Source organism: Anastrepha ludens, chromosome 2, assembly GCF_028408465.1.
Source record: "Anastrepha ludens isolate Willacy chromosome 2, idAnaLude1.1, whole genome shotgun sequence".
NCBI lineage: Eukaryota > Metazoa > Arthropoda > Insecta > Diptera > Tephritidae > Anastrepha > Anastrepha ludens.
Genome location: NC_071498.1, coordinates 41,033,944 through 41,057,715, shown reverse-complemented (window position 1 = coordinate 41,057,715; position 23,772 = coordinate 41,033,944). Strand labels below are relative to the sequence as shown.

At 36.4% G+C, this 23,772-nt stretch overlaps 1 protein-coding gene across 1 annotated transcript in view; it reads right to left on the bottom strand.

Annotated features, from left to right (window-relative positions):
• Positions 1-23,772, bottom strand: part of LOC128859328 (putative odorant receptor 85e) — a 71,500-nt gene that overhangs the window by 8,285 nt on the left and 39,443 nt on the right. Inside the window, 3 exon segments of the mRNA XM_054096311.1 lie at positions 4,432-4,631; positions 4,704-5,273; positions 6,795-6,940. Of these exon segments, the coding sequence (XP_053952286.1) occupies positions 4,432-4,631; positions 4,704-5,273; positions 6,795-6,940 (916 nt within the window).

Here is a 23,772-nt window from a genome sequence, read left to right as displayed (position 1 = left end):
GCTGTACCTGCATTCTGTTTACCAACCAAATCTAAGAGAGGTAAGAAGAAACGATCGTTGAGAGCATCAGAGCGCCACTGGTACATACGAGGGGTGCCTTTTATATGTCGGGATTAGAGAACAAAAACAAATTTTAATCATCGAAAGTCACTTTATTGTTTTTCAAAATATTCTCCATGAAGATCTATACACTTTTGCATGCGTTTGAACCAATTGTCGAAGCACTTTTGCCACTCTGAATGAGGTACCTCCAAAACATGCATTCTGAATGCCGCAACCGCTTCTTCAGGTGTCGAAAAACGTTGGCCTCTCAGTTTGTTTTTTACGTACGTAAAGAAGTCATTCGGTGCCAAGTCAGGACTATACGGCGAATGACCCATTAATTCGATGTTTTGGGTGCTCAAAAATGCAGTTATTTGAGCCGATGTGTGAGAGCTCGCATTGTCCTGGTGAAGAGTGCTGGATTTGGCTCATCTTGAAACACCCATACAGTCGACTGATGTTTACTTTCGGGCTCATACACGTAAATCCATGATTCATCCCCTGTCACGATGTCATAGACGTGTTTCGAAGCCCCGCGATCGTATTTTTTGAGCATTTCCTTCGACCAATCGACACGAGCCTTTTTTTGATAGTCAAATGTTTATGCAATATTGAATGTATGCTGGTCCCACTAATGCCTAAGGTTGTCTCAATCTCACGAGAGGTCACATGACGATCTTGCAATATCAGTTCACGCACAGCATCAATGGTTTTCGGAACAACAACTGATTTTGGACGACCTTCACGAAATTCGTCTTGGAGTGAACTACGACCACGATTGAATTCACCATACCATCGATAAACACTGGTCCTTGATGGAGCTTCATCGCCAAAAAATAAATTAAGTTCATCCATGCAATGTTGCTGAATTAATTCACGTCGAAAGTTGTAAAAAATAATCGCACGAAAATGTTCACGAATTAATTCCATTTTTGGACCGAGATGAATCTTTTAAGTTACTGTAAACAACACAAATAGCGCTGGTATTTCAAAACGTTCTGAGTACGTAAAAGCCAAAAAATGTCAAACTTTGCGATACAGCTGTCAATTGCCAGATTGCAACACCAGGGTTGCCAAATCCCGACATATAAAAGGCACCCCTCGTATAAGTGCCATACGTTGAACTTTCTCAGAAAGTTCCAACTTAATAAAGATTCGTTTTATATGTTACAATATATGTCACATATTTTACAATTTTAGTATTACCGATATGGGAAATTGATTCAATAGTGTGGTACCTGAATTATGAAATTTATATATATAAATTGACTAAAGTGTCCTCAAAAACAGTTTTCCCATTTTGCCTTAAGAGATATTCGATGTAACAGGATCTTCCTCCACACAAAGTCATCTGATCAATATAATTGGCGCCTTATCAGTCTGCCCACTATTATTACGTAGTTAAAAAAATGCTACAAACACTAGGAGTGCAATTTCCAATTTTTTTATATTTTGCAAGATATTCGGAATTGAAAATTTGATATTTCTTAGACGTACCTATTTTTAAGTTCTGTTTCAAAAACTATTAGCCCTACAAGAAAAGTAATTTCTACAAAATCTTATTTCTTGAATTTTCTGCTTTTTTATATTATATAAACTATATATACAATATAATTGGCGCTTATACATTTGGTTGGTTGAGCGCGCAAACGTCCTTCATGTTGTAAGCTACGCACTGAATACCGGGGGCGCAAGTACGAACTGAAAAAAGCAATTCAGCACAGCAAAAATCGCTGCTATAAGACAATGCGAGATAGCGTAGACAGTGTTCCATGGGGCTTAGCCTACAGAACTGTCATGGCAAAGATAAAAGGCCCACGGGCACCGCAACCATTGCTTAGACAGGTAGTGATTGAACTTTTCCCCCAATAGGAAGAAATAAACGTGGGGAGGGGAGTCTCCCCAGAAAAAGAGGAGGGATTTTTTAGTGGCCACACCACTCAACGCACACGGCGACGGTTGCTGCAAGTGCGAACGTGGTGTGGGACCAACTAAACCCCCCTCATGTCCTACGGTATGTCCTCCTGGGACTTCACCGTTAAGTAGTACGTCAGGAGGCCGTTGTGAGTATATTATTACTCAATCGTCTGTTATTGTCATTCTGTTCTGTACATTGTGTTAAGGAGCTCTTTCTAGAGACCTACGTGAATATTCCGCGTATTGAAGGTTCTTCATGATATTTGCGGCCACTACACATTGTAATTTTCCAGGGTTCTTCGTTTTCGCACATATGTGGGTAGGTATGCTTTAAAGCAACCGTGTCCAGTCAGCAACTGTGTGATACAAAAATCAATTTCTCCGTGTTTTTGCTCAATCCACCACGCAATGTTTGGAATCAGTTCAAAGGTCCACCTACCTTTCTCGGATTGCTCCCATCGTATCTGCCATTCTTCAATTGTTCGCAGCCTTTCTTCTTTTTTAGCCACGTTCGACGGTTTCTGCCCAATGGTATTATGTAACCTATACATCACAACCGCGAAGTCGATGGCACCATTCCCGTTATCACATGGATTGCGTCATCTGAGACAGTGCGACAGGCACTGGCTACTCGCAGGGCGCCAAGTCTGTATGTGGCCAGTGTTATCCTTTACGTTTCTTTCTAGTAAACATCTTGTAATACATACATCTGTGTCTTTTGCGAATCTAAGTAAACTTTGAAGCTCTATCACCCGAGAGGCATTCTAACTTCTCATATTTTAAAGCTCCCAAGCATTTTAATCTGGTTCTAGCTAACGCAGGGCAAGAACATAGAAGGTGTTCTAGCGTTTCCCTCTCTTCTAGTTCACTGCAAAATCTGCAGCTATCATTGTTTATAATTCCCATCTTGTATGGGTGTACCGCGAACAAATTCTGGCCTGACAATATACCTACGATAATTCTGCTTTCCTTTCTGAATAGAGCTATTACGAATCGGACAAGTGGCTAGATTATTCCACCTCCTGTCTATCCGTGTTTTCATGTCCGCTGCGATGTCATTTTATACCGTATTTAAAGGTTTCAGTATGTTGTTGCCTTGTCCGAATTGTATGTAAACAGTGCTTTTGACAATCTCATCTATAATTTCTCTTCCTGCAATGGGCGTTACCCCTATGTCCGGGTACCCAATAGATATGCAACCATCTGTCTGCGGCTAGTCTCTCTATGGCTTATGTTGGAGTTGCTAGATGTCTTTGCGAATGCTATTTCTGTAGCCTTACCTACAGCAAAGGCTTCTGCTTGAAAGATACTGCAGTGGTTGGGGGGCTGAAATGACTGTCTGATGCCTTGCTCTACGCAATAGATCCCTGACCCTGCTCCGTCTAACATTTTCGAGCCATCAGTAAATATATTAAGAGTATTTGGGCTAGGTTTCATTCCCCTTTTCCTTCCCTCTTCTTGTATTATTGTTCGGAATTTCTTCACCCAATTACATTTTGGAGTCATATAGTCCATCTGGACTCTATAATTCATGCCTATTGACCTATGTCCCAATGTTTTACAGGTAAATTCGCCTGTCGCGCTTCCATGATAGTTTATTATCCAGAATTACTCCAAGTTCCTTTTTGTGATTTTTAAGAGTTCGTTTCACGTCGTTTAGCTTCTGGGGGTTGCCAATAGGGGATCTTGTACCTTCTAGTAAAAAGTATCATATCCGTTTTATCAGCATAAATATCTACATAAATTTGTTTTATTCAGATTTATTCAGAAATCATGCTAGGAACATTACAGATTTTCCCAAAAAACTATTTTCTTAAAACTTGAATCTTCCTCAAAAGTTAGTGAAATTTTCAAGAGATGTATTCTATCATTTTCGGAATTATTTTGAAATTCGCGCTCCGAATTAAACAAAAAATTGTAATTTCCTATTTGAAAATTTTCAGCCTTAATGACATTCTTCTATTAACCTTAATGAGTCAAAACTGAGGGACTTTAAGCGCTTAAAATAAAATTGCATGCTAAGTTTGGGTAAAGCAGGAAGGAAATTCTTTATCCAAGTTGTGATATTTATTGACCCTTTGCAAATAAGACGCTCGATTGGAATCCAAGCAGATCGCGCTGAAGTGGACCGTCCCAAGGCTCATAGAAACGCAAGCTGAATGATGAAATCAGCGCCACCGGACTTCATACGGCGCGGCCTCAAGGCAAAGGCTGAAAACCGAAGTGATTTTGAAACATGCGAGAAGATATTATGCGCCCACCAGACGGCGCTAGAGCAACTAACTATTATTATTATTAAACTCACTGAAAGGTTGTCTCTCGAAAGCTTAACTAATTTAAAAATGTACAATACAAAATTCGTTGAAATATAATGGTCTATGATTCTTACTAGTACTTATGCATGTATTTAAGTAACTCCCTTAATATTTTCAAGTTAAATTCTGAATTTTCAATAATTTTTTATTTACATACCTGAACTTTTCAAGCTCAAAATTAGCACGTAAACGTGAATAATAAGTGATATTCTTCAGACTGCAAAAAAGTACATCAAATTGTCCACACATGAGTATAACCAGCGAAACAAATAAACTGGAGCCATTGCTAAAAGTGATGCCCATTACTATTTGGGCCGACAATTGCTGCACATAGAGCAATTCATACACATAAGGTTGCTGAAAGTAAAAGAAAAATTATGAATTAATAAATTTTCGTATACCTCTTTCCTCCACACAAAGTACACTCACCAATGGATCAAAGGGATACCACATCTTCAGTGGCAGTACACGCACACCCGTAACAAGAGGTTGCAAACCATATACAAACGTACCCGCCATACAAACGACAGTCCACACAATAGTCACACGCTTAGACAACACATATGTCCGATGCCAGCTTACAAAGCTCAGACCGGGCAATGAATGATGCCAATAATATTGGTTGATATACTGCAAAAATGCGAACAAGCGACGTGATCTCAGTAGCCAGTAACAGGCAGCATAAGTGCTGAACCAAAATATGATGGTCATAGTAACCGCGTCAGTAATCTCTTCCAATTTTCCATTGATTAGCATATCGTAAGATGTCTTCAGGAAAAGCATACCCACACAGAATGTTTGTGAGATGACGACGAAACTGTAGATAAAGATTACCAGAAATTTGACCTTGCGTGGCTGTCCTATGTTTAAGGGAATTTGGCCGGTAGCTTTGAAGGTGATAACTTGTGCGGTGAAAAGGTCACCAATACGGGCTTGATCTTCATTGGAGTAGAGTAGTGAAGCGCGTTGACTGCTTTCGCTGTGATCCATTGTCTTTGCCTGGTGAAATTTTACAAAACACTGCTTTTGAGAACTTTCGGATGTGTGCTAATGCTTTGGATTTTGAACACTTATAAATAAGCGAATGAGAAATTGAATGCGTTAGTATAATTTTAGTTTTATTTAAATCAATAGAATTAAATAAATTATTCCCAATATTTGAAAGTTTCACGGTTTTAGTTAAGCCCATTAATAAACTGCATTTCATACCCTCCCCCAAAAACGAAGAATATTTTCTCCTGCCGTTTTTTGAACTATTTTGTTTTACTATCATTAAATTGACCGACATTGCAGTGTGAAAAGTAGGTGTGTCCTGTACATGAATTGGGTAGCCAAAGTTTCAAACAATTAAATTTTTCCAGACGCCTTCTGAAGCTTCTCATTTACATCTACTTATAATTAAGTGTTTATGTGCAAGCTTTTCAAAGTGGCGGGTGAGAGTCATGTTATGTGTTTTAAATCGTTTCCAAAACTTATTTAAAAATTCTAATCACCGAATGCAGAGGCACTATTTTGTATTTTATTACCTGAGGGTAGTCCTTCAAACGCATATATTAAAGATGTATAAATATTATATGGCGTTCTCTAAAGCAGCCGCCGCACTGTGGTAACACTCCCTAATAGTGATGTCTCAAAAATGAAAAATTTGTGAAAATTTTTTCCAGAATTCTTTAAATGAAAATCAATAGTTAAGGGGGGAGCCTGCTTTAGAAGCTTCAAAAAATCGAATTTTCGTGGGTTTTTTTTGGGAAAGAAAGAAATATTCGATTGAAACGAAACTTTCAGATTTTATTGTTATATATTTCAACAGTTTTTTTAAATTTTTTCATTAAAATATGTGTCATGTTATGCCTGGTACAAGCATTTTGCCGAGGCGCCTCGAGTGTGCATGTGTCGTGCGGCGGGAAAGATGCAGGTCGCAATTTTCATCTGAAACCAAAAACCCAAAAAAATGTTTATTTTAGTTTAGTATAGCTTCTAGTTAAACCAACGAAATTAAACAAAAACTGAGAAATTCAACAATTTTTCGCTAATTAAAAAAACATAATTTTATTGGTAAAACAAATTCACTTTAGATTGTTTAAAAAGTGGGTTAATCATAACTTGCTTAAGGCTTTTTATGTTGAACTAGAAGGGATTAATTAATTCATTCCGAATACAATCAATTTAATCTCGTTTCGATAGGACGTTTACCTTTCCCGCCAATTAGGAAAATTCGTATAAATTAAAAACCGAGAAATCGCACTTCGAGCGATCCGGCCGCTCGTATACCTGCGCGACGCTTGCTCACAATTTCTTCTGTAACTGCGAAAATATTTTGAATTTGCTTCTGAAATTTTGAGGACACATTCTTGAATAGTTTGGAAAGACATGTATGCAAAAAAAAATTGATTCTTTGAAGCCTCTAAAGCAGGCTCCCTCCCTCCTTAATTCAATAAGTTTTTTTTTTTTTTTGTTTACGACTAAACTAGCATCAGTCACTGCAAGGAATATTCCTGCATTCGATTGAATTACTTATGCAGGCATTTCAAATAAGTTTCCTATAAAATGTTCAATCAAAATTATGTGTTTGTTATATAATAAATTTTTAGAAAGCATTAGCCTTGAAGTAATGACAAAAAGTAAAACTATATTGTAATAATATGAATATTAAACAAGAAAATATTCTTGTTTCCATATCCCCCTTTTTGAGTGATTTTCTCTGCATTCAATAAGACTTTTGAAGTTTGGCGCTTATTACTTATTTATTATAATATTTGATTACTCTTAATTACAAGAAACCAAAATCTGTTTGCCCCTATTTTACCTTTCATTTTTTTGTTAGGCACAAAAATATGTCTCAAAGTAAAATTTTAAATTTTTTCGAGTGCTTTTCGATACACATAATCGCACAGACTACGAGAAATTAACGGAAGAGCGAGCAAGCAAGCAAGAACATCATAATAAAGGGTTTTTAATAAGAGGTGTTATTTTGATATTCAAAGAAAAATTTTATTTTGTAATAGAAAAGATCGGATGTTTTTTTATAATTAATAAAGAGGAAGGTATGCCGTTAATAATAGAAAATAACGTCAGACAAATGAACACATCGACCACACTTACAGGGCAATATCCTTTTCATGAAAATTTCCATAACCGAATTGTAAAGTGGCTGCCCTATGTTCTCGATGGCCTCACGAAATCCATCTTTGAGGTCTTGAATCGACCCTGGGCTATTGGCGTAGACCTTCTCTTTCACGTGGCCTCAAAGAAAAAAAGTCACAAGGTGTTAAATCACAAGATATCGGTGGCCAATTGTAATCACCTCTTGGAGAGATAACACAGTCCGGTAACTTTTCCCATAAAACCTCAATTGTTTCGTTGTTTGTGTGGCACGTAGCGCCGTCTTGTTGAAAATAAACGTTGTTCAGATAAATACCATCCAAATCCGGCCATAAAAACTCGTTAATCATCTCTCGATAGCGCAATCCATTCGCCTGTAACACCTGTTTTTGGAAAACCCTTTAGATCACACTTTCCAAAGGTACTAACCGCTAGTGATCAGACGTGTATGCTGCGAAAAGTAAAGAATTAAATGTATGCAGTTTCTTTTCGCCGCAGTGAAGTGAAGTATTTCCTTCAACAATCGCAAAAGTCGTAAAAACCTTGTGCTCTGCACTTCAATCCGAATCATATAAATTGAAGTTGAAAACAATAGTCCAGCATATCCCAAGTGGCTTTCAATATTTAGTTGAGTTGGCAAATTTCTAATCATTTAGTTATCACAATGAAATTCCTCAAAATCTGCCAGAGTTGTGTGTAACTTTTTCAAAAGTCAGGCTTAAATTGCGCATACCTGTAGTTAAAAAATATATGAGTTGGAGTAAGTGCTCAGAAAAATTTACTATCTAAGTTTAACGATTGAGTGGTGAAGCGAGAAGAATAAAAGAGCGCTTTGAAAAAAAGTAACAGTGCTTGGTTGGATGGTGAATTCAAGCTAATGTTCCTACACTTCAGATGAAAGTGGTCGACCTCATAAGTCATATGAAGAGTTGTCAGAGAAATAAAAAAAAAATATAGAATTCGTACAATAATATGGATTTCATTTTATATACAACCTGTACCGTGGTACATGTGCACATCTCCTATTTTCCATCCTCCTTATTTTCATAGACACAAACGAAACTCAGGAATGTCTTTTATGTACAAAGTAAACTTAGCGAGAAAATGATTACAATAACGAAAGTAGGGAAAGTTTCCCTTTTTGGCTATCCAGTTTAAGCTCAATATTTAAAAGACAGCTGTTAAAATTTTATGATAAGATGAAATTCGAATTAATGTGCTGCGAGTACCGCTACTCTTGTTATTTTAATTTTTATTTTCTCAAAATAATATTTAACAAAGATAAAATAATTTTATATTTGGTTCAGCAACTGCGAAGATATTACTATTATTTAGTATTTTGATCTTTTTTAAAGCTCAGAAAACCGAAATATTTCGAAAACCGTTTTACTTTTCATATTTGAGTTCAACGCAAATTGTGTTATAAGCCAACTTCAAGCCACTTCAAATCAACAGAATTTTATAGCTACAAGATCCACTCTATCTAATCGTTCCAAGTTTCAACTTTCGTGCAAATTAAAAAAAAAAATCAACCAATTTTAATCTTTTTCTTATAACACATCCACGGCATTTTTTTATATAAAGAAAATACGCAATACCGTCTGGGAAAAATTATCAAAAATAACAGGGATTTCAAGCTGATTTAAGCTTGAATTCTACTGTAATAAAATTAAATGACCTATAAAACTGCGTACTCAAAGAAATCTGCAAATAAAAATTTTATCTATCTATATTAATATAATTATATCTATTATATTCGCTTTGTATCTAAAAAATCTGATTACAAAGTTTGTAATTTTGAAGAAAATATTTAAGTTTTTTTTCACAAAGTTGAAAACTTGAATTTATGTAACTTTTGTAGTGGGATGAGCAATATTTTCCTAAAAAACCAAAATGTTCAGCTCTATGAGAAAAAATTCGAAGATAGATAAACACAATAGTTGAGTTGCGTGCGTGATTTACTTATACTTTAGTAGAAAATTCTCTATCTTTTTGGAGGAGAAATTCGCACTGAAAAACAAAAAAATTATTTACCAGGTACGGTAGTGCGTGCCATTAACTGTAACTGCAGGTTTTTCAAAAATTAGAATAAAAAAAACATTATCCAATGATGCCAGGTATCCAACCAAAAACCGCACTAAGCAGTCACTATTTGTGAATGCATCAGCTTCTCCATGACAGCATGAATATATTTAGTGCATCAAATGCCTTCAGCACAAGTCTTCCAACTTTGTTCAAATGAAAAGCGAGCCATTTAGTCTAACCGTAAAGTAAGTTTCTAATGCATCACGAACGTTATTATAACTGTTCAAACCGCAAAACAAAAAAACACTTATAGCTCAAATTCCAACAACTATATGGATCAACCTGTATACTCCCATATATGTAGTAAGAGATAAACTAACTTATTTTAATTTATATGTATTTTTAGATATTAAGAAACACCTTTTTTTTAATTGCTGTCATACCTGGTATTAAATGAACTGAACTTAAGCTATTATATGAAAACGTAAATTAGAATTCATTCAGCAATCAATGAAATATTAATAACAAATTTATTCAAAATGAATAATTATATAGAAGAAATACCAGGAGAAAATTTCGTAGTCGTTTACCAACAGAACTGAAAATTCACAAATTACGGCTAACTTTTAATTGATTTCGGAAGCATTTAGTTAGCATGCAGGGCTCAATCAACTACAACAAGAATACTTTTGTATACTTGCATATGTAAGGGTGATTTTTTTAAAGCTATAGGAAAGTTTTTCAAAAACACACACGGAAAATTCAGAAAAATGCATGAAATTTTTATTTAAATCGATAGTGCAGTCCATATAATTTAATTTTTTTTTTTTTTTTTAATAACTTACTTTATTTGCAATCTATCTACTATAAGACATTCAGCAAATTAGATCTTATAAGATAATGGCAGCGATAGTTTTGCTATTGTGCAAATCTACATAGAAATTACAACAGCTTATTAACTTGTACAGTTCGTTCTTAAATTATTAAAATTCATTAGTACTTCAAGATTGCTTAAATTCATTGTTTGTTAATATTATCACTTAAGATTAACTTACTTAATTTTACCTTAAAGTTTATAGGTTGAGTAGATTCATACTAGAGGAATGGCAAGTCTAAGATATGATTGCGTTTTAACCGTATAGTTTCATTTCATAATCGTTTCAGATATCTAGTACTATATTTTCGAATTTCATTCTTTACAAAAGGAATACCTAAGTCTTTATGGATAGATTCATTGGTAATAATATAAACCAAGGGACATTAACAAGGCTTCGCAATGTTTTCGATTGGTAACGTTGCAAGATCTCCACATTGGAGTTGCTAGCAGTTCCCCATAGCTGTATTCCGTAGGTCCAAATGGGCTTCAGAATAGCTTTGTAGATCCGTATTTTATTTTCTAGGCTAAGTTGAGAGTTACGGCCAAGCAGCCAGTGCATACGTGATGTTTTAATTTTTAGTTGTTGTTGCTTAGCCTGAATGTGACTTTTCCACGTGAGGCGTCGATCAAGATGCATCCCTAAATATTTAACTCTGTCACTAGTGGGAATTTGTTTATTATTTAAAAATACAGCAGGGCATTGCTCTCTTCTTAATGTAAAAGTGACATGTGTAGATTTTTCGGAATTAACTTTTATTTTCCATTTGTTAAGCCAAGACTCCAAAATTTGGAGTTGATTTTGCAAAAGATATGAAGCTTCTACAGGGGACTCGTTATAAGCGATAAATGCTGTATCATCAGCAAAAGTTGCTACTTCTACTTTTTCTGAATTGGGCATATCAGCTGTAAACATAGTATAAAGGACAGGACCTAAGACACTACCTTGGGGTACACCGGCATTAATGTTATAAATTTCAGATGAGGCTTCCCCGTGCCTTACATAGAAGTGTCTGTCACTTAAATAAGATTTAAGTACCAGATAGAAATGTGCTGGTAATATCTTTTTTACTTTGAACAGAAGTCCCTGGTGCCATACCCTGTCAAATGCTTGAGAGAGAAATTTTTCCTGCACACTCAAGAGATTTGATCTCCTCCTTACAAGAGTTGACGAATTTGGATGGCCTGCACCTTAATCGCGGTTTGACTATCGAAAAAAATACATATCACTTGCATCCTACAGGGGATCGCAAAAACTTCTGCCTAAAAAGCACTAGCGTTATTCGGCAGTTAATAAAATAAATAAATTAGTTGTTTTAGAAAAAACCTGCCGATTCCAACTTGGAGCCATCAGTGAACCAGCTATGGTGCAGAGTTTCTCCTCGTTCCAATCCTACCTACTCGGAGAGATTGCGCTGGCACGACCCCAAAACACCAGTTTGCGGATAAAGAGCTCTGTCCGAAGCGCAGAGAAATACGGTGTTAACTACCTAAAAATGCTATCAAGCCCCTTGAGAGATTGCTTCCGGAGGTCAACCTCCTTTAACCTGATTGCACTTTCACCAGGAGGGAACTAACATAGAAGTCGATGGGAAGTAAGTACAAAACGCCATTAAGCTCAGCACTGGTGCAGATTCTACATGCTCCGGTTATGCCAATACATGCAGTCCTTTGCGCCCTCCCCAGTGACTGCATAGTGATATTATAGCCCTTTCGAAGAGCTTCCCACCAAACCAGGCATTCATACGTTAAAATTAAAATACGCTCTAACGGGTGATCAATCATGAGGTGCTTTTTTCAATAGTTAAAAAAAAACAAAAATGTAAATTATGTTCAAAACCTTTATTTATCATTTGACATTTACTTTTTGAATATGACTTCATTCAAATGTTGGTCGGAACTACGCTTAAGGTGGTCCATTCTGAAGGTCCAATTTTCAATCACTCGTTCGAGCATTTCGACTGGTATGTCGTGAATAACACGCGTAATGTTGGCTTCCAGAGCTTCAATCGTAGCTGGTTTATCAGCATAGACCTTGGACTTCACGAATCCCCAAAGAAAAAAGTCCAAAGGTGTGATATCACAAAATCTTGGTGGCCAACTCACAGGTCCTAAACGTGAAATCAGCTGCTCTCCGAAATGACTTCTCAATAAAGTCATTGTTTCACGAGCTGTATAGCAAGTGGCTCCGTCTTGTTGAAACCAAATGTCGTAGAGATCATTAGATTCAATTTCAGGTAGCAAAAAGTCCGATATCATGGTACGGTAGCGAGCACCATTCACAGTTACGTTGCGGCCATCATCATTTTTGAAAAAATATGGACCGATGATTCCACCAGCCCATAAACCACACCAGACCGTTGTTTTCTCTGGGTGTAAAGGTAGCTCTTGAACCTGTTCTGGTTGCTCTTCATCCCAAATACGGCAATTTTGCTTATTGACGTAACCATTGAGCCAGAAGTGCGCCTCATCGCTGAACAAAATTTTGCTCGAAAACAGCGGATCTTCTTCAATCTTTTCAAGAGCCCAATCAGCAAAACGGTGACATGCAGGAAGGTCATTTGGCTTTAGTTCTTGTACGAGCTGTATTTTGTATGCTTTTAAATGAAGATCCTTCCGTAAAATTGACCAAGTTGTTCCATACGACAGTCCAAGTTGCTGAGAACGGTGCCGAATCGATTCATCGCGGTTTTCACGTACACTCTCTGCTACTGCCGATATATTCTCAATGCTTCTTGCTGGACGTGGTCTATTTAGTCGAGAATTATCCACCAATGAATATTCGGATTCAAATTTGTTGATGGTATGTCGAATAGTGTTTAAGGCAGGCCGATTATGTTGACCATAATGCGGTCTAAGCGCACGAAAAACATTTGTCACAGAACGCTGATTTTCATAATACAGTTGAACAATTTGTAGACGTTGTTGCGGTGTGAGTCTTTCCATGATGAAATGCCAAACACTGTTCAACAAATCCACGATGACAGTTTGCCACAACTCGCGCGCGATATGTAAAAAAAACGCAAATGAAAAAAACTCCTCTTAATTGATCACCCGTTACATCCAAAGCGCGACCCATTTAAGTTAACTTTCTTTTTTTCTGAAAAAACAATCCTAAAAAAAAATTTTATTTGGAAAACTTATACGTACATTTTGGAAAAGAGAGAACTTAATTCACCCCGATCGTTTCAAAACTCGACTGTTTCGAACTTCGAATCACTTTTCGCACTTCACAGATGAAGATAATTTTCTTCTTATTTTTTAATTTCGCACGATACAATCACTTCTCTCTACTATGTGGCCTATTATAACTAGGCAGCGCAAACTACTCTTGAGAATTGCATACTGGAGTTGGTGTTTCATCGAAATATCAAAACATGAAACATATGTGCATAATATTACAACTAAGCTCCTTCCAAAAAACTTACCCACTTTCTAAAATTAGAACTCTTTGAAAAAGTGTAGCTCCTACAAACGCGTATTACGTATTTTCATAGGTTAAAATTTTCCTATAGGGTAGGTGCATGAGTTCATGAGTGCAAATTTTGGCAAAAATATTTCTGTGCATATGTGTAATGGTGTAGGTATTTCTGTTGAACAATTTTGTGCTTAAATTATTACCATGTCATGATTATGGCTATTTTATTAGATTTTTGAATTTTAGGGTCAAATATGTAGTCGATTGGATGAATGGGAAAATATGTGAGTCGCTTGATGAGCAAAGGTCGAAAAAGTAATTAAAAATTACTTGCTTACGTGCTATGTGTAGCATGTTTGTATTTAATGTTGTAGTTGGGGAATTTCATGTGTAATTTAGTTTTTGCTTTGGAACTCTGCAATGACGTTCCGTAGGCGCACATGGATTTAATTTTTTTTTTTTTGCCTACTAAACCTTTAACCGTATTCCTCAAACTTTATGCCTATTTTTTAAAGAGAATCCATTTAGCTATGGTAATTTTTTATACATTTATTTGCCGATTACTGGTTATATTGTAGAACAGAAATTTACATCGGTTATGGGTTTATTTATGTTATCTTACCTGGCGTCACAGCTAGGAAATAGCGCAAATCTGTCATACAATCATACGTGTTTTTCGCGGCAAAAAAATCAGCACGAGAAGTCGCTATTAAATGTACAGCTAGACTGAAGCCTGCTATATAGATCTAAGAATGCGCCGAGCTATACTCAAGCCAAGTTTTGTGGCCATGTTAAGTGATCCGAGTTTGTTAGACATCGTCGTCAATTCTTCTTAAAATTGGTTTGGGTAATAGTTTCCAGAGTTCTTCAATGCTGAAAATTTTGGTATTTATTATTTAGATTTTTTTTTTGTAATATTCTTTTAATACTTGTATTTTTTGTTTTAATTTTTTACAATATCGGAGGAAATTTTGAAGGTACAATTTTTGATTTTTAGAGTTCATTGCGATTTTGTGCTAAGTTTTACGTTACTATATTTATAAAAGCCTACGCTGAACTAATTTTTTGTTTTGTGTTAAAAAATCAATCTTTTCAAATGAAAACTAGATTTTTGTTTTTAAATCTTCAAAACCGATATTTGAGAAACGTATTTTTACAGCTTCTTTATATATATACCTATATATGTAAATTTAATAATTTTCCCGAGTGTGCGTTTTGATGTTTTTTCACAAATGGAGGGACCTACAGTGTCAAGCCGACTCCGAACGGCAGATATTTTTATGCGGAGCTTTTTCAATGCAGAAATACACTTGGAGGTTTGCCATTGCCAGCCTATTGGCGACTGCTTTTAGGAAAACTTCTTCTGTCGATTGGGGTTTCATGCACGGAGGTTAGAACCTATGCACTTCCAAATGGTAACCATGCACCTACCCTCATTCGACTACGGCTGCCCCCGCCAAATCTTTCTTTACTTCACAAACTTTTATAAAAAAGTAGCACGAATTTAAATTAAATTTTTCAAATAAAATATTTTCACTGAAAAAACATTTTTTTCCTGTCTGTACTCTTTCAGATTCGGTTTTCCTTTTATTTTAGTTTTCCGCGACGATGAGTTCATGATTTTTGTGTAATATTGAATAAATATTCTAATATATATAAATATGAAAATATTATTTTTTTAATTAACATCTTGAAATAAAGTATTTTCAGTGATGAAAAATTTTTTGCAGCTTCTGTATTTTTTTTAAGATTTTTTCCTTACTTAACAATAGCCTTTTTTAAATGAAAGTTAAAAAAGAAACAAATTTTCAGCAAAGAAAAATTTTTTGTAACTTTTTTAGTATTTTTCAAACTTTTTTTCACTTGACATAAGAAACAAAAAAACATATTTTAAGTGAAGAATTAATTTTTTTCAGTTGTATTACTTTTTTTACTTCGCTTTTGGCGAATCTTAGCAGAGCTGGGAGATCCGCTTTTAAGACGTCCTCCAGACCATCAAACTATGAGGCTCTCTGGCATTTTAAACGCGTTTTTAATAATGCCGCACAAACGCACAAAATGAGTTCTAAAGTTTCCTCAATATCCTCTCTGCATTTCCTGCATTTGTCCGCGTTAGCAATCCCTATCTCGTACGCATGTGCAGCCAATAGATTATGACCTGTTAGCATACCTATGATAGTTCTGCAGTCCTTTCGCGAGAGCGTAAGTACGAATTGAGTCAGTTTTTTGTCGTTAGTTCTACACATGACTTTTGCTGTTTTGCATGTGGTCAGATTAGTCCACCTATAGTTGTAGTATGTAGTTATCCATTTCATTGTATATTGTATTTAGAGGTTTTGGTATGTCGTTCTCTTGTTCAAATAGTAGTCTAACAGCACTTTTTGCTATCTCATCTACTATTTCGCTCCCCATAATGCCTTTGTGACCAGGTACCCAATAGATATGCAGTCTACTGTTTGCGGCTAGCCTTTTCGCTTGACAAAAAACAAGGAAAATTTTGAAATAAAATGTTCAATGTAAAATATTTTAATTTAGTCATGACTTTTTAACATTTTTTTTTAGATGTTTTCACTTAATATTTCTGCTTTTATTTATTTATTTTTGAATGTTTTCCTCACTTAATAGGTTTTTTATAAAAAATAGATTTTTTATAAAAATAAATAGACTTTTTTTAGCAAACCAGTTTCAATGATGAGAACATTTTTGCAGTTCCTTAAAACCTGTATGGTATTCTTTTGTTTTTTTTTTTGGTTTTTTGTTTTACTTTGCAAATTTTTAAAAAAAGATTCGAAAAAGATATTTTCAGTGAAAAAGTTTTTCTTGCGGTTTATACATTTTTTGTTTTTATTTTTTCTCATGAAGTGTCTATCTTTATTTAATAAATTTTTCACAATAAGAACTACAATTTTTAGATTAAAATCTTCATGAAAAAATTAGTTCATGGATGAATAAATTTTTTACGGATTCTGTATTCTTTTTGGTTTCTGTTTTTAAGAGTTTTTGTTTAATTTATAGATTTTTAACATAACAACAAAATATGACTTTTTTAATTAGAATTATTCTGTATTTTACGATTTTATTTTCATTAAACAATTTTTTTTCTAGTTTCCATATATTTTTAATAATATTTCTTTTTTAATATTTCTTACCAATATTTTTTCTAGATTCTATCTTCACATTTCACTCATTTTTTTAGGCAATATTGCCTTGGGTGAACAACATTCTAGATTATTGCATCAAACTTAAATCTGCTTTCGAGGCCTAAGTGGCCTTTTACCTAGCACCACCGGGTTCATTCTTCTTACCAACTATGAAGTTTTCACTTATTTATAAACATCTGTCTACACTGCAAACCCCTCTCCCTTATCTTTATCCGCGGCACCGCACTTTTCCTAAGCTACTCGCCATATATTGAGGTATTATATCTTGATTGAAATAAAATGTGTCAGATTTCTTTTAAGTTCCAAAAAACAAATCTCTATCTATTATCTCTAAGTAAAGATTGGTTTGACAAATTTTCTTTTGACAATTACTATCAAACTTCGCGTATCATTGTCATTATTTATAAAAACAAATATAAAATAATGATAATTTCTGAAAACTTAAAAAATAAAATAAGAATTAGGATTAACTGAAAACGTTTTCCTCTCAAGTTTATTTATTTTTTAACAAGTTTAGGCAAAACTACTTTTTCGAACGCCTACCCAAAGGTCATTATTTTCATATCCTCTGTAAAAAGAGGTTTGAAAAAGTAGTTGGCAGCAGAGTTTTGAGATGGACTGATAATCATTTGTGCTCGCTGTTTGTACAAAAGAATATTTGTTTGAAATCCGATCAATTTGCCTTTGAAATTGGGTGTCTGTGTTACAGACGAGCAACTAGGCAATGAACAAATGAATGTTCCTCTATCCTTTCGTTAGCGCTTAAGAATATAAACTATTTGTGGCGCACATTTATTCTTCTAGGGTGTTAAAAACTCGCTGACCCACCCTAATATACATGTGGACATGTAGAGTATGCGCGCAAAAAAATCCATTAATATGCTGGTTGGTATTCATTAATTTGCCGCAAGTGCTGCGTGCCGGCCAGCAAATTGACCCGAATGCCAGTGGAAATACTTTATCCGTCATACAATTTTATGTATTGTATATATTGGTAACCCTGCACCCCTTTGCGTCTGCTATCGAACGCAGGAAGTTGTGGAAAACTCAATTATACGCATCGCTTGACCGTGAAGGTTATACTCGTACTCGCACATCTATGTTTGTATTGTTACTACCTTCGCAACACACTTTTTCTCACATACTTACATGCATACATTTGTACACTGAATATTATAGACACATAGTCTGCCTCAATTTCATATACGAGTGTGTCCCTTGGCCGGCAGTCTTGAAAACCACCAACCGTGCCTTTCAACCGCGCTGTTGCTCTTACATTTGGTTGCTCATACGCTGCGTAGTACTTGAGGTTTAACCTCAAGCGTTTGTATTGTTCGCTCTTGCTCCCCACTCATCTAATCTCTATTGCAATTTTCAGCTTTGTATGTTAGTCATGTCTTGCATTTTCTTTATAGCGTAAGAAATCGCTCATCACTTGTATGTGTATTGCTAGCAAACATATGTACATATGTACAAGGTGGCGCAAAAGTAACCTTGCGATGTTTTTTGGCTGTAATTTAAAAAAAAAATGAAAACCTTTGATTCTTCTTGTGGATTATTTTAATTGGTCTTTTAATTTTTTTTACATCAAGTCGAGAATATGATGTCATGTAAATGGCCGCCGCCACAGTTGATTGCCATTTGAGCCCTTTTTATGGCATTTTCCATCACTTTGGCCAAAACTTCCGGCGATAGGTCCTCACATTCTTGACGGATATTGTCTTTAAGAGCTGCAAGAGTCTGAGGCTTATTGACATAAACCCGCGACTTCAAAAAGCCTCACAAAAGAAGCCTGGAGCGGTCAAATTAGGCGATCTTGCTTGCCAGTGCAAACCGCAAAAACGGGAGATTAGGCGCCCGGGAAATGCATCCTTCAGCATATCGGTTGTGGCATGTGCAGTGTGTGCCGTTGCACCGTCCTGTTGGAACCACATGTTTTCCAATCCCAATTTATCAAGTTGCGGCAAAAAGGAGTCGTTGATCAATGCTCTGTAGCGCTCACCATTCACAGTAACCGTTTGGCCTGCGACGTCTTCGAAGAAGAAAGGTCCGATGACTCCTCCAGCGAAAACAGCACACCATACAGTGACTTTGAGCGGGTGTAATGGCTCTTCGTGGGTTGCACGCGGATTTTCAGTGCCCCAGAAGCGTAAATTTTGCTTATTTACGTACCCGCTAAGATGGAAATGAGCCTCATCACTCATGATTATTTTTGATGAAAAATCATCTTCCTCTTGGTGGTGATTAAGGATGATTTGAGCGTATGTTAGACGCGATTGGTGGTCAGAAGCTAACAGCTTCGTCTGGACTTTGTACGGAAACATCTTCAAATCTTGTACCAAAATTCGCTGTAAAGACCGTCGACTGATACCCATTTGAGTGGCACGTCGTCTGGTCGATGTCGACGGCGCTTCCATGACATCCTCGGCTACAGCAGCAATATTCTCTGCAGAACAGCTTATCCGGGGTCTGCCTGCAGCATCTCGTGTTGTGCCAGTCTCTTCGAGGCGAGCGGCTAAACGTCGCAGTGTTTCACCAGTAGGCGTTGGACGGCGAGGAAATCTGCGACGAAATTCACGATGTGCCAAAGTCACCGACCGATTATTGGTCAAATAAATAGTCAGCAATATTCCGCGTTTTGGGGCAGTGTAGCGTAACATTGTTTATTAACGTGTATTTCGCAAGTGTTTACTACACAAATGTCAAAACAGAACTGACATTAGGGGCCAATCGCAAAATGCAAATTCTGATAGGAGGATTACTTTAGCGCCACCTGTTATATGTAAGTACATACACAAGTGTGTATGAACTTAAGCAGATTAATATTTTAAAGCCTTTTATCTCCACTATTTATTTATGACAATTGTACTTTCGTTAGTATATTTCCTGATCAATATTTCAGTCCAAAAATTCGTAATTTTCCTAATGAAAATTATCCTGTATTCCAGTGAGTAGTGGCCTGTAGTGACCAATGCCAACCAGCTAACCTCTGCAATGCTCCTGCAACTGAGTATCAGATTCAATATTATTAAACTTAAATTGTATGTAAAGGAAGTGCATGATACTCAAATTCGATACAAATCAAATATCATTCAATTCAATTATAAGCGTTTTAACCATTAGTGAAAATGATTCAGTGGGAAGTGTCTGTATGTCTGTTTGAGGTAGTTTTAGTTTTTGAATAAATGTTATTTCCTAGGAACTGAATGAAAATCCTATTAGCTAATTACCTGATTTACATTCACTCTTTGTTGAGCATAAACAAATTACAATTCCCCACCACCTCATGAGCATTCGTAATGTTCGAATGCAACCATAAATAATGCAAAACAATTGCCACTTACTTGAATTTGGATACTGAATTTGTAACTGGTTTGAAATGAGTTACTTAAGTTACTTTCATTCGCTAAATCTGGCCAGCTATTTAAACTAAGAGCTGAGCTTCTTTTTGGGTACTATTATTATTTGCTAGCGCACCGAAACAAATAAAAGCCATTGTGATCGATTCCTGTCTTCAAGCTTTATTTGCGGCTATGTCAGCGATTCATCAACTGTTATGAATTCATCGTAGAAGCTTCACCTCCAAGATCCTTTAGGTCGACCTCTACGACAAGAGCCTTGTGCATTCCAGTTCAAGAACATTTTGCTGATGTCAAACGCAAGTTTATGGAATGTATAATCAATACATATCCATTTATACTCCGAAATCTCAATTTCAACTCGGCTTTGCCTATCTCCGGGGTGGAGCTCAAACTTAATTTATTTGTTTACATTTTTCAAAAAATTAAAGAATAATAAAAATATAAAAATAATTTAATTACAAACCACATTTTTCAGAGTTCAATAGTACAGAAAATTGTTTGTTTGAAACCGAGATATCTAGGAAGCTAGAATTGGAGGCCTCATTAAAATCACAAAAAGCACGCTCAATAGGAACTTTACGAGCAGAATTTCCATTGAATTCCCTCATCATGTTGGTCTCCTGTCGCGGGGATGATTCTTAAGTGGTGGTTTGACCTCCATATCATGGGGACCAACCCAACACGAACTAAGAGGGAAGCTCCATATGAGGATTGGCTAGCCATCCAATCACCATATGAAGATCACCGTACCGACGTACCTGTTAATCTTTAACCCTCATCATCCCATCATCTCCTCATATTGTTCACTAGCAAACACAGAATCCCTCAGCTAAGTCCAATTATGCTCAAAGCGGAAGCTCTTGTGATTTCGGAAGAAACTAAATGTATACTTGGGACTAAACATAGATAGGAAACTGACTTGGAAGTCAAACACCTTAGAAAGAGTCAGGAAAGCGAACCTAGCTTTTTATGCCTGTAAGAGAGCTTTAGGTAAGACCTGGGGAATTAAACCTAAGGTTGCTCATTGGCTCTACACTGCTGTCGTCAGACTCATTCTTCTATATGGAAATGTTGTCTGGTGGTGTGCTATGCAGAAAAAACATATTCTAATTTATTTAATAAGGTGCAGAGATCAGCTGAACTAGCAATATGTGGCGCCATGAAAACCACGCCATCCATGGCTTTGGACATCATGCTACATCTGCCACCCTTACATCTCTTCTTCAAATACTCAGCGGCCTGCTCTGCTTTAAGGCTCAAAGCGAACTCACAATGAAGAACCGTCACACATGGACATTCAACCATTTTAGACTCCTACACGGATATACCCAGTGACTATGATTATCACCCTCCCATTCTTTGCTCCGAAAGGAATTTCCTAATGGAAATCCCTTCTAGACTGGAATGGCTTGAAGAAGATCCAACACCCAACACACCCGTTAAGGTCTACACGGACGGATCCAAAATGGACACCGGTGTAGGATCAGGGTTATTTTGCGAAGAGCTTTCTATTAGAGAATCCTTTAAATTACCGGATCACTGTAGTGTTTTTCAAGCGGAGATAAACGCTATTCATGAAGCCTTAAAATGGTTAAAGATAAACTTAATATCATCAACGGATATCTGCATTCTATCAGACAGCCAAGCTGCCCTACGCGCCATGGATGCATTCCAAACAACATCAAGGAGTGTCTTACGTTGCCGCCAATCTCTAAATGAAATGGCCAAGCAATATCGTATAATCTTATGCTGGGCTCCAAGCCACAGAGATATACCAGGGAACTGCTGGGCAGACCAACTTGCAAGAGAAGGTACCTGTATGCCAGACATAAGTAATTTTATGGAGATACCTCTCGCAACTTGTAAGCTTCTCATTAAGGACGCACTTATCAATTCTGCAAATCTGAGATGGATTAGCGCTAACACCTGCGAAATTGCTAGGCAAACATGGCCAAGGCTAAATTTACGTGTGTCCAAGAGTATTATAAAACTGAGTAGACTTCAAATCAGCACCTTAGTAGGGGCCCTCACAGGACATTGTCTCATAGGAAATCATGCAAGGAGATTAGGCGTTTACACGCATGATTTCTGTCGTAGCTGCAGAAATGAGGAGGAGTTGGAAACAATTCAACACCTTTTTTGCACATGCCCAGCTCTAGCCAGAAGCAGGAACCCATTTTTAAAATCCTACTTTTTAACGAATATAGATAATCTATACTCGTTAGGTATCAACAACCTTTTACGCTTTGTCAAAAGCTCGGGATGGTTCAATATGGAGAGGGAAATGTAGCCCAGCCCCCGCGGCTCACAACGGACCCATTCCGTGGTCTAAGTGGCATCGTTGTCTCTATGTGCGATGCTGCTGCCAAACCTACCTACCTTCTATTGAATTCAGGGAGGTATAAGAAAATGAATACCTCGAAGCAGAAGTCGGCAATCAATGGCACAATGTAAACACAAGCAAGAGAGCAAGAATCGATATTCTACTTTCTAAAGACTTCAGGTTGATTAGTAGAAAACGTGAAGTGTAAGATAGGATAGGATAAGAAAATTTTACTGATCTTAGTAAAAATTTCAGAGATTAAAAATTTGCATGACCTCTAAATTATTGTGGCGTATTCCCGCTTAGAACTTACGAATACAGTAAGCAACAATTTCAGGGTATAATGTAACTATTAAATGAAAATGGAATACCGAAAATTACACCTAAATTCTTTGGACTCTTTAATAGTTTAAAGTGGAATTTTAGGTATGCTATAAGAAGTACGAAAAACAATAGGGATTTTGGAAAAAGGGGCATGATAGCACTTTTTGATATTTAAAGGAAGTCGTGACTTTTGACACGACTAGTAAAGTCGTAAGACTTGATTTAATACTCTCTTCAAAACTAAGAAAGTAATTATTGCGAAAAAATTTGTTTAGTCAATTAAGTTTTTTCAGGTACTGCTTATGAATATTATAGGACAACTTACTACTGTGGGCAAAAAGTAAGGTGAATTTATTTGTCAAACTTCGCGGGATTAAAATTTCGCTCTAGTTATTTTTTTCATGAGTTGGTAGCACTGTTAATAACATCTGGGCCAACTTTCATGTGAATGTCATTATCAGTAATATATTTACGCTTGTGTTTACCAAACGACCAAGAGTGCGTTATTCGATTTTTACAATGTCTGATTTGATTGAGCAGAGAAGTACCATCAAATTTTGTTTGCGGAATGAAATTTCGGCTGCGGAAACGTTTAGCATGTTGCAGAAGGCCTTTGGTGATTCAACCATGTCGCAGAAAAATGTTTATAAGTGGTACAAAAACCTCAAAGAGGGTCGAGAACGTGTTGATGACTTGGAGCGCTCCGGACGACCATCGACGTCAACAGATGACCAACACGTCAATAAAGTGAAGGAGTTAGTGCTCAAAAATCGTCGGTTGACTGTTAAAGACCTTACTTATATGATCGGAATATCAGAAGGATCTGTGAAAACCATTTTGAAAGACCATTTGGGCCTACGAAAATTCAAATCTCGTTTGGTACGGAAAACTCTCAATTTCTTGGAAAAA